Source organism: Callospermophilus lateralis, chromosome X, assembly GCF_048772815.1.
Source record: "Callospermophilus lateralis isolate mCalLat2 chromosome X, mCalLat2.hap1, whole genome shotgun sequence".
In the NCBI taxonomy this organism is placed as follows: Eukaryota; Metazoa; Chordata; class Mammalia; order Rodentia; family Sciuridae; genus Callospermophilus; species Callospermophilus lateralis.
The window spans coordinates 95,468,800-95,483,914 of record NC_135325.1 but is presented as its reverse complement, the minus strand read 5'-3'; the positions used below and the strand labels follow the sequence as shown (position 1 = coordinate 95,483,914).

The following is a 15,115-nucleotide window of genomic DNA, read 5'->3' as shown; positions in this document are numbered from 1 at the left end:
GGTCTCTTTACCACTGAGCTACATCCCCAGACTGTTTTATTTTTTACTTTGAAACACGGTCTTGCTAAGTTGCTTAGTGCATCATCAAGTTGCTGAGGCTAGCTATGAACTTGTGATCCTCCTGCCTCAGCCTCCAGACATGCTGGGATTACAGGCATGTGCTATCATGCCCAGCAATCCCTATACTTCTGATATCCCTCTCCTATTTCCCTCTCAATTACACTCTGGCCAACTGGGTCATTCCTTGCCACAAAGTTGGTGATTCAAGTGTAATTTTATCAGAAAGGCCTTCAATGATCATCTTAAAATGACTTATCACCACCTGAAATGACATTTTTTTTACCTGCTTGTTTTTTGTCTCTGTCCCACTAGAATGTTAGGTCCATAAAAAACAGGGACCTGATTTGTTTTGTTCATTACTATTTCCCCAGTACCTATAATAGTGCCTGGCACTAAGTAGTCATTTGCCCTATGAATGTTGAATAATGCATGCTGTTTTTCAGTTAATACACATGTTAAGGTTATATATTTTTGATTCCTGGTTTCAACTAAAGAAAATCTAATCAAAACAAATTAGTAAAATAACCTTGACAAGATGATAACTTGAAAGGAGATCATCGTTATAAGAGCCATTAGGCACATTAGAGAAACACCATCAACCATTCTACCAATTAGGTTTATCAATCCAATTATCCTCCAATAACTGTTCATTACTAGGAAAATGAGAGGCATTTATAACAAAATTCTGTAGATATTTTGTCTATGTCAAGCTAAGCAAAAATACATGTTAATAATTCCTGGGCCTCAATTTAATTTGCTTTAATAAAGTACTTACAAAGATCACAGATTAACATTCTTACACAGACCAAAATGGACAAGCAGTGATTAGACTTGCATTTTATTTGGCTTTAAAAAAACATCTTGAACTTTGAACTCTGAAAGAAAGGGACTCATAGTAAACTGCCATACAGTGCTTTCCCAATTGTTCTCTATGTCCCCAATTTTCAAAGCCCAAGTTTTACCTTCTCCCTGAAACCTTCTTTTAGCACTCAGCATCTAGTCTACAAACATCAAGATCTCATATACTGTCTCTTTGAATATGTCTCTTCTATAAGACTATACAATGACCAAAAATCAGGACTCTTATGAAACCTTTCTTTGTATTGCTTAAGATATCAACAGACACTGGTGCAGTGGTGTGTATCTATAATCCAGGCAGCTTGGGAGGCCGAGGCAGGAGGACCCCAAGTTCAAAGCCAGCCTCAGCAACTTAGTGAGGCCCTATCTAACTCAGCAAGACTGTGTCTCTAAATAAAATATAAAAAAAGGGCTGGGGATGTGGCTCAGTGGTTAAATGCCCCTGGGTTCACTCCTGGGTACTAAAAAAAGAAAAAGATATCAACTGATAAATTATCATACATAATATATACTGAATATTCTCAGTATATCCATAGCATAGACTATTATTTAGCAATAAAAAGGAACTGTTGATATATGCAACAACTTTGATGAATTTCAATCCTTTCAGTTGACCTCAAAACAACAATCCTATATGATTTAATTTATAAAATACTCTCAAAATGACACAATTAAAGAGATGTAAAACAGATTTAGGGATGATATTGGGGAGGTGGTGGGTGTGACTCTAAAAGAGTAGCACAAGGAATACTCCAAATTCTGTATCTTGGCTTTGGTGGTGGTTACCTAGACACACATGTGATAAATTGATAGAGAACTATGCACTCACATTATTCTAATGTTAAATTCTTGGTTTTGATATTCTACTATAATTAAGATATAATCACTGGAGAAACTGGATGAAGAATACACAGGACCTCTCTGTACTATCTGTGTAGCTTCCTGGGAATCTACAATTATTTCAACATAAAAACATAAAAAAGGAACAATATTCAACTTTATATTTATTTACTAAATATGTATAACTGCTATCTAATTTTATTCGAGTAAAGGATAATAAGTAATTACTAGGATAAAATTAATTTCCCAAATTATTTGTTATAACCTAAATATAACTTAGAGCTAAGTGGCTTTCAAAACCTAAAAGAATAAAGAGAAACTGCCTCTGGATATGGATACTGGGAGGTAGGGATGGAAGATGGAGGAAAAAAGTACATTTTCAATCATATACCTTTGCCTTGAGCAAATTTTAACCATGTACATATATTACTTTTAATATTACTTTTATTAAATATTGAGTAAATGTTATTTTTTTATAAAATACAAGGAATTAATTATGATATAACTTTAAGTGCTCTGTTTAAAAACAAATTCAATACTATTTACCTTTCAAGTCTGTATTGTTCTCTATTTCTTTTATAGTTTCACCTCCTTAGAAATGAACAAGAGCTTAAAATTTGTCTTTATTATTCCCTTTGAATTATTTGTAATTTGAGCATGCTTGTATCCCTAAACCATCTATCCCTAAATAATCTCTTTGATTTGGCATGCTTTTTAAAGTTAATATAAAGGGAATAATAGAGTCCATATTTTTCTATGGATTGCTCCCACCCAATATTCTGGGGCTAAAATTCATTCGTGTTATTGTATGTAAATAATTCATTCATTTCTATTGCTGTAGAATATTCCAAATAAGTATACCACAATTTATCAAAGAGACTGGCATCCAATATGTACAAAAGAAGTGTACTAGAGCTGAAAAAAAGGGCATGCTTGAGATTATAGGTACACAAACACACACATATATAATACATACTCTATTTGATGTAAATAGTTCTGTTTGGTGACATTCTTGTTCTTGAAATGGGTCTCTCTTAAGGGACTGGGGTATAGTGGTAGAGCACTTGACTAGCATGTGTAAGGCCCTGAGTCTGATCTCTACACCACAAAAGAAAAAAATGAAGGTTCTCACTGGCATAATATCTCATTACCAAACTATTCTGCTTGGATAATATAAGGCTGGGATTTATTTTAATATATAATGATGGTACAAATTCATGAGCCCACAAGAAGTATACAAATGTTTTTGTCATACAAGTACTACTTTTTTTAGTTAACATACCCACAAAGTATTACAAAGTGTTCTTTTTATTCTAAAAACCAAAGAAAAATAGTGAAAAATCTAAAAAATATTTATAACCCTTTCCTTACAGCATAATATTTGGTTAGGTATTTCTAGAATACCTAATTATACTCAATAGGATATAATGACAATATTGTTGAATAAAAAATTTTTTTTAAAGCAAAATAAGGAAAATGACAAATTACATAAATAAGAAAATAAATGAAAAGTGTATATGATTTCTATAAACACATCTTTAAGAAAGCACACTGACCTTGAATGATGAAAGCCCAGCTTTTCCTGGAGACCTGTTCAGAAATAAAAAACAAAAAACAAAAAACAATGAGGTGCTGAATAGAAGAGATAAGAAGTTAAACTACTTTTATACACTGTTAAAGCCAAACCTGCATTTTAATAAACATATATTTTGTGACTGAAAATTCTTGCCTGCATATAGAGAATATGAAAATGTCAAAAATCAGTATAAAATTAAGATGATTTATAATCTTATGACCTAGAGATTTGAACACTATAAATATAAAATATATATGTATGTAACACTATATATATATGTATAAATAAACATACACACAAACACATACATATGGTGTTCAAATATATATGTGTGTGTGTGTGTATGTGTGTGTGTGTGTGTGTGTGTGTGTGTGTATATATATATATATATATATATAGCAAACATATACATATATTCAAATATATATGGCAAGCATCCCCGTAAATAAATTTCAACTCAATGATAAATTTCCTTAAAGTAAACTTTTCTAACAGTGGAACTATAAGCCAAAAATACACAAACTTTTCAGAATTTTGAGAAATTTTCAAATTGCCATCCAAAACAGCAGTTATTTATACTCCCACTGCTTTATAAATTATTGTTAATACCTCTGTCAAAAATGAATGTTTTTAAAATTTTTCACTTATTTGACAGGCAAAAGTATATCTCATCATTGTTTTAATTTGCACTTTGATTTCTAGTGTTGAAAAATTTCATGTGCATTAGATAGTTACAGTTGCCTTTGAAGATAATCATTTTTCTTATCAGCTCATTTTTTATACTGGAGTAAAATTTTATTCTTAAACATAGACTACTCTAGATATATCAATTTTAAAAAGTAACTTTTCACCAATTATTTTCATCCCTCACATTCTTTTCCAAATAAGAACAGTCTGATATCTGCTTCAAAGCACAAGGGAGAAAGACACATATAATAATATAATTTTAAATAATTAACATGCCATTTCATTTCTAAGTTTTTATAAATAAGCTACAATGATACCAGATGATACAACTTTGAGTTGAAAGGCACCTTCAAGACCTTGAGTAAATGGTTTTATCCCTTTTACTCTATCACACAGCTCATAAAGAGCACTTTCCAGCTATTTATTCACAGAATCTGTTATTGGCCAATTTTCAACACATATAGAGATATTTCAGATTATGCAGAGGAATTACTTCCTTTTCAGAGACAAGGGACACAGTGAAAACAGGCTTTAGAGAAGATGAACCTTGCTTGAATTATCATTTCTGCCATTTATCCTATGTGTGATCAAATAGTTTCAGCTTCTCTAAGTCCCTGTCTCATCCTGTGTAAAAAGGGATAAAACCATTTATTCAGGACTACTATGAGGATTCAGTGAGAATATCTGGGGCCCACACTCTAAGCAGTAATTTCTTCAGCAGCTTTGAAATGCTACATGCTTCTCAAAGGTACTTTGGCAGTCTGTCAGTACCGAGGAGCCTAAGATCAGTCAATGGAATACAGAAAAGGTACCCTACAGCCTTAATAACAGAGAGCATGAGGAAAAAGCCAGATTGTTATCATTGGGGTGTCTAGTTGGGATTCAGGTCTTTGGTGTCCCAAACAAAGAACTGAGTAAGACACACACAAGTAACAGGTGAAGTACAGATTTATTGACAGTGAAGCTGAAAGTAGCGTTCCAAAGATAGAATGGAGTGGGCTGAACAAGAAAGAGTGGTTCAAGGATCTATGTCTGGAAATTAGTGTCTTATATGCTGAGCTATACGGCATTCTCTTCCCTATATGGACCTGACTGAAGACCGTACTCCATTTGCTCCCATTAGTTATCTTATAAAACCTAAATAGAATACTGTCCACTTTACCTCCATTGGTTATTTTAGAATACTGAACCTGTGGCGGGAGTTGTTATGGTAACTGGACTTATCATAAACAGGGACATGATGACTCATCTTCTTGTCCTAACCTCTACTAGCATTTTTCTTGTACCTTGCCTCTGTCATCTTGGTGACACTGAACTTCTACCTAATAATATTATATTGAGCTAATGATTAAAATGGGATCTTGCTTGCAACTGGTGTTGTCATTAAACCAAGAACTGGTAACAAAGACATTCACGTTTGAAGCATATTTTAAGAATTATAAAGTTGTTAAGGTCTTAGATTGTTCCAATCTATTAAACCTAGAACTTTGTTACCAGGGTAGTCTGTAAGATTAGAATTCTTTTGTGATCAAATTTTTGACCCACATATATAACATCAACACCAAGTAAAAATCAAAATATTTATAATTTTTAAAGTTGGCTAATTATGTAATATCCCGATTAGAAGTTTTCTTAAAAGGGGCCTTGTAAGTAATAATAAAACAATGACTATCCTTTATTAAATATGTGCCCCAAACTATGTTAATATTTTAACTGGCTTTGGTCTTCATGACCCCTGTTTGGTAGTTATATTATTTTCCCCTATGTCACATAACAAAAATCTGACTTAGGTCAGAAACAATCATTTAAACTGCATAGTTAGTAAATAGTAGGGCTGGAATGACCTTATGTATGTACTCCAGGGCCCACTGTTTCAATCACTTTATAATATTGCTTCCTTTCTTATCAAAAGTTTGGCACTCAAAGGAAAGTTCCATTTCTCTAGAAATTTTACATATGGAACAATTCATTAGTTCATTTCCTGGCCTTGACAAGTCAGGCATTAACTGTAGTTGTTAAAAACAGGTCAGCATTCAAAAGCCTTTGACTTAATCAGTTTACTCCAACTCAAATAGTAGCACATTAACAAAATTTTTATAACTAGGATGTTTGTGTTACTAGGGATTGAATCCAAGGGTACTTTACCACTGAGTTATATCCCTAATCTTTTATTTCTTTTTTTGAGATATTGTGTCAGTAAATTGCCTAGGCTGGCTTCAAACTTGCAACCCTCCTCCCTCAGCTTCCCAAGTCACTAAGATTACATGTGTGCACCACCACACTCAGCTCATAACCATTACCTTTTAACTATTTTTTGAATAAAAACTTTCAAAAGCAGATTATAAATAAGTACATATAGGTTTGAGGCTATAGCTCAGTAGAAGAGCACTTGCCTCGCATGTGTGAGACATTGGATTCGTTCCTTAGCACTACATAAAAATAAACAAATAAAATACAGGCATGCTGTCCATCTACAAATACAATTTTTTTAAAAAAATAAGTACATGTATATGAATAGGCTTGGTCTTACAGTTTCAATAAACTATCCCTTCAAAATATCTTCCCAAACAAAGGATATACAAATTTCCCTTTCTTCTTTAATTATTACTCATACATAATATATTAATACAATAATGCCCTCCTGGGACTCTAAAACTCTAAAATGCAGGGAATTTATTTGTGTTCACACCAAAGTACCCCAGGCTACTATGTTTGGAATGTCTTAGAGTTTTGTGTTTCCTTCCTCAGTTTAAGTAGTCACTTCTTACAATTGGCCAGGTGCCTACCTTTAAAAGCTTTCTTCCCATTTTTAATTTTTGTTTCTAACCTGTATTGAACTGGGAGGCCAGATTTTTTTAATATATATAGTTTTTAGTTGTAGTTGGTCACAATATCTTAATTTAATTTTATGTGGTGCTGAGGATCGAACCCAGTGCCCCACATGTGTGAGGCAGGCACTCTACCAATGAGCTACAGCCCCAGCCCAGGAAGCCAGATTTTTAAAAATATATGGTAAAGAAAGAATAGGGATTTGGGGAGTCTCTCCAGGAGACTTTATGTACATGACCTTATTATGGGCTTTGTGGCACTTCTTTTGATCATTGAGAGATTTTCAATATGCTTTTTATTTTTTTAAGCATTTGGCTGTATTTGAGAATTGTCATTACCAAAGAAGTGGCTGCCAGCTAAATGAGTTGTTAACCATCTTCTGTATTTCTAGACAATTCAACTTCTCTGTGGCTTGGTAACTATTTTCAAGGCAAAGATAAAATCATACTAGTTCAGAGTATTTATGTGTCTGAAGAAAACAACCATTCAGGTCAAGTTTGGTGTGGGAAGGAGAAATGAGGCACTAGACGTCAAGAAAATTAAATTCTACTCTTGGCTCTCCCACAAATTAGCTGCAAGATCTTATGCAAGGGTTTGTAGAGTTTATGTAATTTTAGGAAATTTTATCTTAAGAACCTTTGTTAGTTACGGAGTAAAGATATAATTTACACCAAGATTAATGATCTAAATTTATACTGTCTGGTTTCCCCTAAATTTGAGATGTAGTATATAAAACATGGACATAACCAAACAGACACACACATTCAGAAGTTTTATTTACTACCTCTAGTTAACTTGAAAAATATTTCTTCAAGTATTCTGTAGATGCTGAATAAGGCAGATTAAAAATTTCCTTTTAATATGTTAGAGTCTATAATTTTTTCCAGAAAAAGCCCACTCAAATGCCTACATAAAATAACCTTTTTTAAAAATATTTTTTTAGTTGCAGTTGGACACAATACCTTTATTTTATTTATTTTTATGTGGTGCTGAGGCTCAAACCCAGCGCCTCGCATGTGCTAGGTGAGTGCTCTACTGCTGAGCCACAATCCCAGCCCCTAAAATAACCTTTTTTAACAGTACTATAAGTGGAAAATCTTTCAGTAAACCCTAAAGTTACATGTAGACATATTAAATAATGTTGGAAGTGGATCCCACTTCAAAGTAAATCTAACAAACCAAAATGAGAACTTTGAAAGTTCATTTTTCATTTCAGAAACTTTTATCATAGGGTTCAAATATGTTTGATGCATTTGTTATCTGATTAGCTGAGTTTTTAAGTTAATGCTAAACAATAATACAACATTAAGGAACTGAATTTCCTTGCATACCTAATAGCAAAAACAAAACTGAACTAAATTTCAACATTAGATTGCAAACATGGTAAATGTTTTAAAACTAAAAATATTAAATGAGATGTTCTGATATATATATGCATCATAGATTGACTAAATCACAAGCTAACTAATATATCCATCACTTTGGATACTTATTATTTCTTGGCTTTTTTTATTTTGTGGTGCTGGGGATAGAACCCAGGGCCTTATGCATTGCAAGGCAAGTACTCTACCAACTGAGCTATAACCCTAGCCCTTATTATTTCTTTATGGTAAGAATATTTGACATTTATGCTTTTAGCAATTTTGAAACACAATATTATAAACTTCAGTCACATGCTGTATAATAGATCTTAAAATTTGATTCCTCCTAATTGAAACTTTATACACTTTGATCAGCATCTTCCCATACCTCCCTTTCTCTCCAGCCCCTCATTTCTATGAATTTGTTAGATTTCAAATGTGAGATCATGAAGCATTTGTTTTTCTGTGCCTTGTTTATTTCACTTAACTTAATGTATTCTAGGTTCATCTGTGTTTTTTTTTTAATTGTAGGAGGACATAATATCTTTATTTCGTTTTTATGTGGTGCTGATTGAACCCAGTGCCTCACACATGCTAGGTAAGCACTCTACCACTGAGCAGAACCCCAGCCCTCATCCATGTTGTTTTAAATAAAAATTTTCTTCTTTTTATGGCTGAATATTCCATTGTGTGTGTGTGTATGTGTGTGTGTGTGTGTGTGTGTGTGTATATATATATATATATCACATTTCCTTTATCCATTTATCCACTGATGAACATTCACCTTGAGTCTCTATCTTGGTATTACACATAATGCTGCAAGAAACATAGAAATACAGATATCTCTTTGATATACTGACTTCCTTTCTTTTGTATATATATTCAATTGTGGGATTACTGGATCATGTGGTAGTCCTATTTTTAGTTTCTTGAGGCATTTTCATAATGTTTTCCACAATGGCTATACTAATTTACATTCCCACCAACAATGTACAAGGCTTCCCTTTTTTTCCACATCCTCACCAACACTACTATCTTTTAGATAATAGTTATTCTAACAGGTATGGGGTGAGATCTCATTGTGATTTTAATTTGCATCACATTTATGATTAGTGATGCTGAATACTTTTTCATATACATATAGGCCATCAGTATTTCTTTTCTTTTTTTTTAAATTGTCAAAGGACCTTTATTTTATTTATTTATATGCAGTGCTGAGAATTGAACCCAGTGCCTTACACATGCTAGGCAAGCGCTTCACCACTAGGCACAACCCTAGCCCATCTATATTTCTTTTGATAAATGTTTCTTCAGGTATTTTTTTTGGGGGGGGGATTATTGGGGATTGAAAACCAGAGGTGCTTTACCACTGAGTTATATCCCAAGCTTGTTTTATTTATTTTTTGAGACAGGGCCTTGCTAAATTGCTGAGGCTGGCTTAGAATTTGCAATCCTCCTGTCTCAGTCTCCCTAGCCACTGGGATTAAAAGCATGCCCAATTGTGCCTGGATTTTCAGGTCTTTTAACTTTTTTCTGCCTGCTATTAAATTGTCCAAGTTCCTGATATACCTTGGATATTCCTTTTTTTCCTCTTTATGGAACTGGGGATTAAACCCAGGGATGCTTTACCACTGAGCTCCACCCCTGGTTCTTCTTATTTTTTTGTTTGAGACAGGGTCTTGCCAAATTGCTTGGGGCATAAATTGCTAAAGCTGGCCTCGAACTAGTGCTCCTGCCTCAGCCTCCCAGGTAACTCAGATTACAGGTATGTGCCAGCTACTCCACCTAGTTATATTGTGGATATCAACCATATATAAGATAAGTGCTTTGCAAATATTTTCTCCCAACCCATAGGCTGTTTCTTTACTCTGTTAACCCTTTCATTTGCTGTGCAGGAGCTTTGTCTACTGTTGCTTTTGCCATCTATGCTTTTGGGGTTAAATACAAAAGATCATTGCTCAGATCAATGTAGAAAACAAAGTAAAATTTTAAGTTTGCAGTAGCTTCCCAAATTGAAGACAGTGTCTATCAACTGTGTTATTACATTTAAACATGAAAAACAATTTCCAAAACAGTTTTAAAATAAACTCTGCTTTAAATAATATTGGTATTCTACTAAGAAGAAAACATGACTTACAAATACTAAAAGTAGTGTGGCTTCTACTTACATATTGCATGTAAAAGTGATTTTTAGATTATTACTTCAGCAACTTTCAAAGACAGAATATTTTGATTCACTATATCCTGTATTCTATGAGTTATATTCATATACTAACATTCAGTTTATACTAACAAATTTCATGCTTGAATATAAAATAATGTGGTAGATACTTTCTCTAGTCCCAATTCATTTAGTTTTTGTTTTGCTTTACTCTTTTTTTTTTTGGTACTGGGTATTGAACTCAGGGGCACTTTACTACTGAGATACATCTCCAGTCCTTTTTACTTTTTATCTGCAGATAGAGTCTCGCTAAACTGCTAAGGCTGGCCTTGAACTTGTGATCCTTCTGCTTCAATTTCCCAAGTTGCTGGGATTATAGGCATACACCACCATGCCAGGCTCTGGCATTGTTAATTATAGTAGTTTTCCTTTTGAAGCTAGGGTACTGGTGTCCAGTAGCAATATATTTTAATATCTTCAAAATAGTCACTATTTAAAAATTTTCATGTAGTTACAAAATGTTGCTCTGGTAATACTATAGGATAGTAGTAGTATTTTTTGTAGATAGTATTTTTCTTTTATAAATTCTAACCTGATCCAGCCATAACCTTCAGACATATGAAGCAAAATTTCATTAGAATAATAAGGTTATTACTCCCAAGCATAGGTACCCAGTCACAAAGTATATGTATCTAATGAGCAACTTACCCAAGAGTTGCTGAGATTCATAGGAAGTAAACTGTCAAATCCTTTATAATCTCTCACATAATAGTACTGCATTCAATACAACTGCAGTGAATCATGCAAATATGCAAGCAAAGCAATGTTTTATCAATCCTCTTATATGGCTGGACTTTGAAACTTGCTAAACCTGACTCTCTAATCTAATATGCTGAGAAGAGTATACATTTACTTTATAGAAACAAAAATCAATCCAACAGAAAATATATACCCATGCCTAGCAAGCATAAGGCCTTGAGTTCAGTCTCTAGTAAAACACACACACACACACACACACACACACACACACACATACACACACAGTATATAGCAATAGGTTATTTTTTTCAGATTTGGATGCAACATATAACTACTGTTTTTTTTAAATAACAAGTTATTAAAAGTGAACATGTTGCCTACCTATTGATATTACCTAGTATTAAAGAGATTTACAGTAATTCATTAAAAATCCCCAAAGGATTTTTAAAAATGAGTTAGAAGTCAAGAGTAATTTTTTAGTGTTTGAAGAAATATTAATAATTAAAGGAAAATGAGACCAAAAGAGGTTAAATTAACTTCATTTAACTTTTACTTATTTCTTATCATATACCAGGTATGGTGTTAGATGTTTGGGGTAAAGTAGTGAACAAAACAAACAATATCCCTGCCATCTTAGAAATTATGCTAAGGACAAAAGCCCTAGTTAGGCTGGGGTATATACAGTTCAGTAGTAGAACTTTACTTGGCATGTGGGTTCAATCTCCACTATCAAAAACAAAACATAAAACCAACCAAATAACAACAACAAAAAAACTAGTTTAGACTAGGTCATCAAGGAGTTCCTTTGCAGTTTCCAACAAACCATATAATACCCTATTAATTCTAATGTCCCTTCAAGTTTTCAATGGATTGGTAGCCAATTAATTAAAACTATAACAATATATTAAAGCCTTGATTTATCTAGAATTTATCCACCAATTTTCTAGGCAAAGCTTGGGGTTTCCAGACACTGAAAGAAAAATATATCATCAATATTGAAGTAGAATTGCTGGAACTTTAGCTAAACAATAAAAGAGCATGAGTTAGAATCAGGAGACCTGAGTTTCAGACTTAAATCAGACAGTAACAATTTATGCAATAATAAAAAATAATTGGGGGGAGTTTTTCCAGTTTTTAATTATGGATATTTCAAACATACACAAAGCTGGGAGAATAATATCATGGACCCATACATACAACATGATGACTGTGTTAAACAATGATCAATAAATACCCTTTTGGGCTGGGGTTGTGGCTCAGTGGTAGAGTGCTCGCCTCACATGTGGGAGGCACTGGGTTTGATTCTCAGCACCACATAAAAAGATAAAGGTGTTATGTCCATCTACAGCATACCCTTTCCTCCAGTCCTGTCAGATTTTAAAGCAAATATCAGAAACAATTTCATTTCCCCATAAACTTTTTAGTATGTACCTAAAAAGAACATAAACTTCTCTTTAAAACATAACCATAAGACCATTATAAAATTTAACCATTTCTTATTTTATATAGTCAACATTCTGATTTCCCAGTTTGCCTCAATTTTTTGTTACAGTTGGTTCATTTCAAACGAGGTTCATATATTGCAATCAGATAACATGTCTATTTCAATCAGTAGGCTCCCCCTCAATCTTTTATTTTCTTGCAATTTTTATATTGAAGAAATTAGGTTGCTCATCCTGTAAAATTTCACATGATCTAAATTTTGTTGATTGCATCTCTATGGTTACATGTCACAAGTCATATTTTAAAGGAAAAACTGCAGGAGATATTGGAGAGATGGAATGGGCACATATCCAAGGAAAATCTCTCTCTCTCTCTCTCTCTCTCTCTCTCTCTCTCTCTCTCACACACACACACACACACACAAAAAAAAAAAAAACTGTAATAAAAGTATCAGAAAGCTGATGCTCATGATGTTCAAAATTTCAAAAAATGTCACAAAAAACATTTTCTTGAATTATATTCAACAAGAACAAAAAGTGCAGGCTGTTTATATGTGGATAAGTATACAATATTATAATGTAAAAAGTGTTTAATATTTTTTTCCAATTAAGATCTTTAATAGACAAACCATAAAGGGAAAAACCAATTGTAGAATGACTTATAGAATCCTGAAACATTCAAAGAGATGAAAGTACCTGACTATTCCAAATAAGTTCAGCTCTATGGTCCCAGACAAACTATTTCTTAGTAAATCTGAGAATTATGAGCTCAATTTCTATCAAAAACCTTTGAAAAAAACTGGGAAAATGGAAGAGGAAAACACTCTAAGAGTCAACACTGAACAGGCATATGCCACAAACTATAGACAGATTCATTTTTTGTCAATAAAATACAAATTTCTTTTCTGAGACTGAGTCTCACTGTATTGGCCAGGCTGGCCTCAAACTCCGGATCCCCCTGCTTCAGTCTCCTCATACCTGGGGTTATAGGCATGTGCCACTGCACCTGACTCCAAACAAATTTCTTAAACACATTAATAAAAAGGGACTACTGTACACAGAAATATACAGATTAAAGCAGTAAGTTCCCTATCCTACTTTGATATTCTTACTAATGTCTTAGATGAGGACACTGATGGTGTATCTTCCAAATTTGCAGATGACAAAAAGTTGGGATGGGTAGGTATTATAATGGGCAAAAGGATTCAAAATACTTCAACAGACTAGAGAAATGAATCAAATCTTAACAGAATGAAATGTAGTAGGGATAAATGTAAAATGCATGGGGAAGGAAGTTGTGGCTTAACAGAAACCAGGTGAAAACATTTTAGTATTTTTGTTGATGGCTTGGATAGAGTAAAGGTCATAACATGGCTGCCAAAGAGCTAATGTGCTCTTAGACTGAACCATTAGTAGAATCATTATGTCCAGAGCAAGGGGGGTATGAGTGTTCTGGAATTTCTCACTGAAAAGAGCACACTTAAGAATATTGTGTACTATTTGGATTATCACATCTTAAAAAAGGTACATTGATAAAATGGAATATATCCAAAAGAGAGAAATCAACTTCATAAATGCTATAAATACTGAAGTGGAATGCTACAAAGAAACAAGAATGGCTAACCTGGAGAATAAGAAAAAAGAAAAGCAGCTGCTGTCTTTAAATGTTTCAGGCATCATACAGCAGAACAAGGACTAAGTGGGTATTCTGCTTAACCTAATGAGTTTAGTTATCCATTGGAGTTTAGAAACAGAAATGAGCTGCTTCCCTGATATTCAAACAGAAACTGAATAATAACCTTAACAGGGGCACTGCAGAAGTCTGGAATGGATAACCACTCTGGTCTGCTTCTATTTCTTAATCTCTCTAAATGAAGAGTTTAGATTTCCACCTGTGAAATGAAGGAGTTAGATTTAAGTTGGTTGACCCCTTAAGTTCCTTCATTAATCAACAAACCATTACTGGTTGTCTACCATGTGCCAGGCACTGCCAGGCATTGGAGGGGGGGAGGATGAGAACGATTGAGCCTCTGCCCACAGAGAGGTCACAATCTGGTGGGAAGGCAAATACATGAACAGATAATTTCAATACTTTCAATGAGAGACATAAGCAATAATCTCCTGGAAGCACAGAGGGGCACTCAAGAGTATATAACAGGGAGAAAGGATTATATTTAGAAAGGCTTCCTGGAACAGCCCTCCAGCTATTTCTACCACAGAAAATTATACAAGGATACTGAGAACTAGAAGTGCTTTAAAACACTAAGTAAATGGACACAAAACACTTTAGCTTGCCCTAAACTGGTGCTTGCTAAAGATGAATTTTTCTATTTACCGATGGTTGCAAACTGTCCAAATACAGTCATACATGGATTAATAATGGGGACATACTCTGAGAAATGTGTCATTAGGCAATTTTGTCATTGCGTGAACACCAGAGAATGTTCTCTTTTTTGATAATGGAGATTGAACCCAGGAGTGCTTAGCCACTGAGCCCACATCTCCAGTCCTTTTTTGTAGTTTATTTAGAGATAGGGGTCTC

At 33.7% G+C, this 15,115-nt stretch overlaps 1 protein-coding gene across 1 annotated transcript in view; it reads right to left on the bottom strand.

The window, feature by feature from the left end:
- Wdr44 (WD repeat domain 44) overlaps nt 1-15,115 on the bottom strand; it is an 89,127-nt gene that overhangs the window by 54,549 nt on the left and 19,463 nt on the right. Inside the window, exon 2 of the mRNA XM_077106379.1 lies at nt 3,315-3,348. Within this exon, the coding sequence (XP_076962494.1) occupies nt 3,315-3,348 (34 nt within the window). The remainder of the gene's footprint in view (nt 1-3,314; nt 3,349-15,115) is intronic.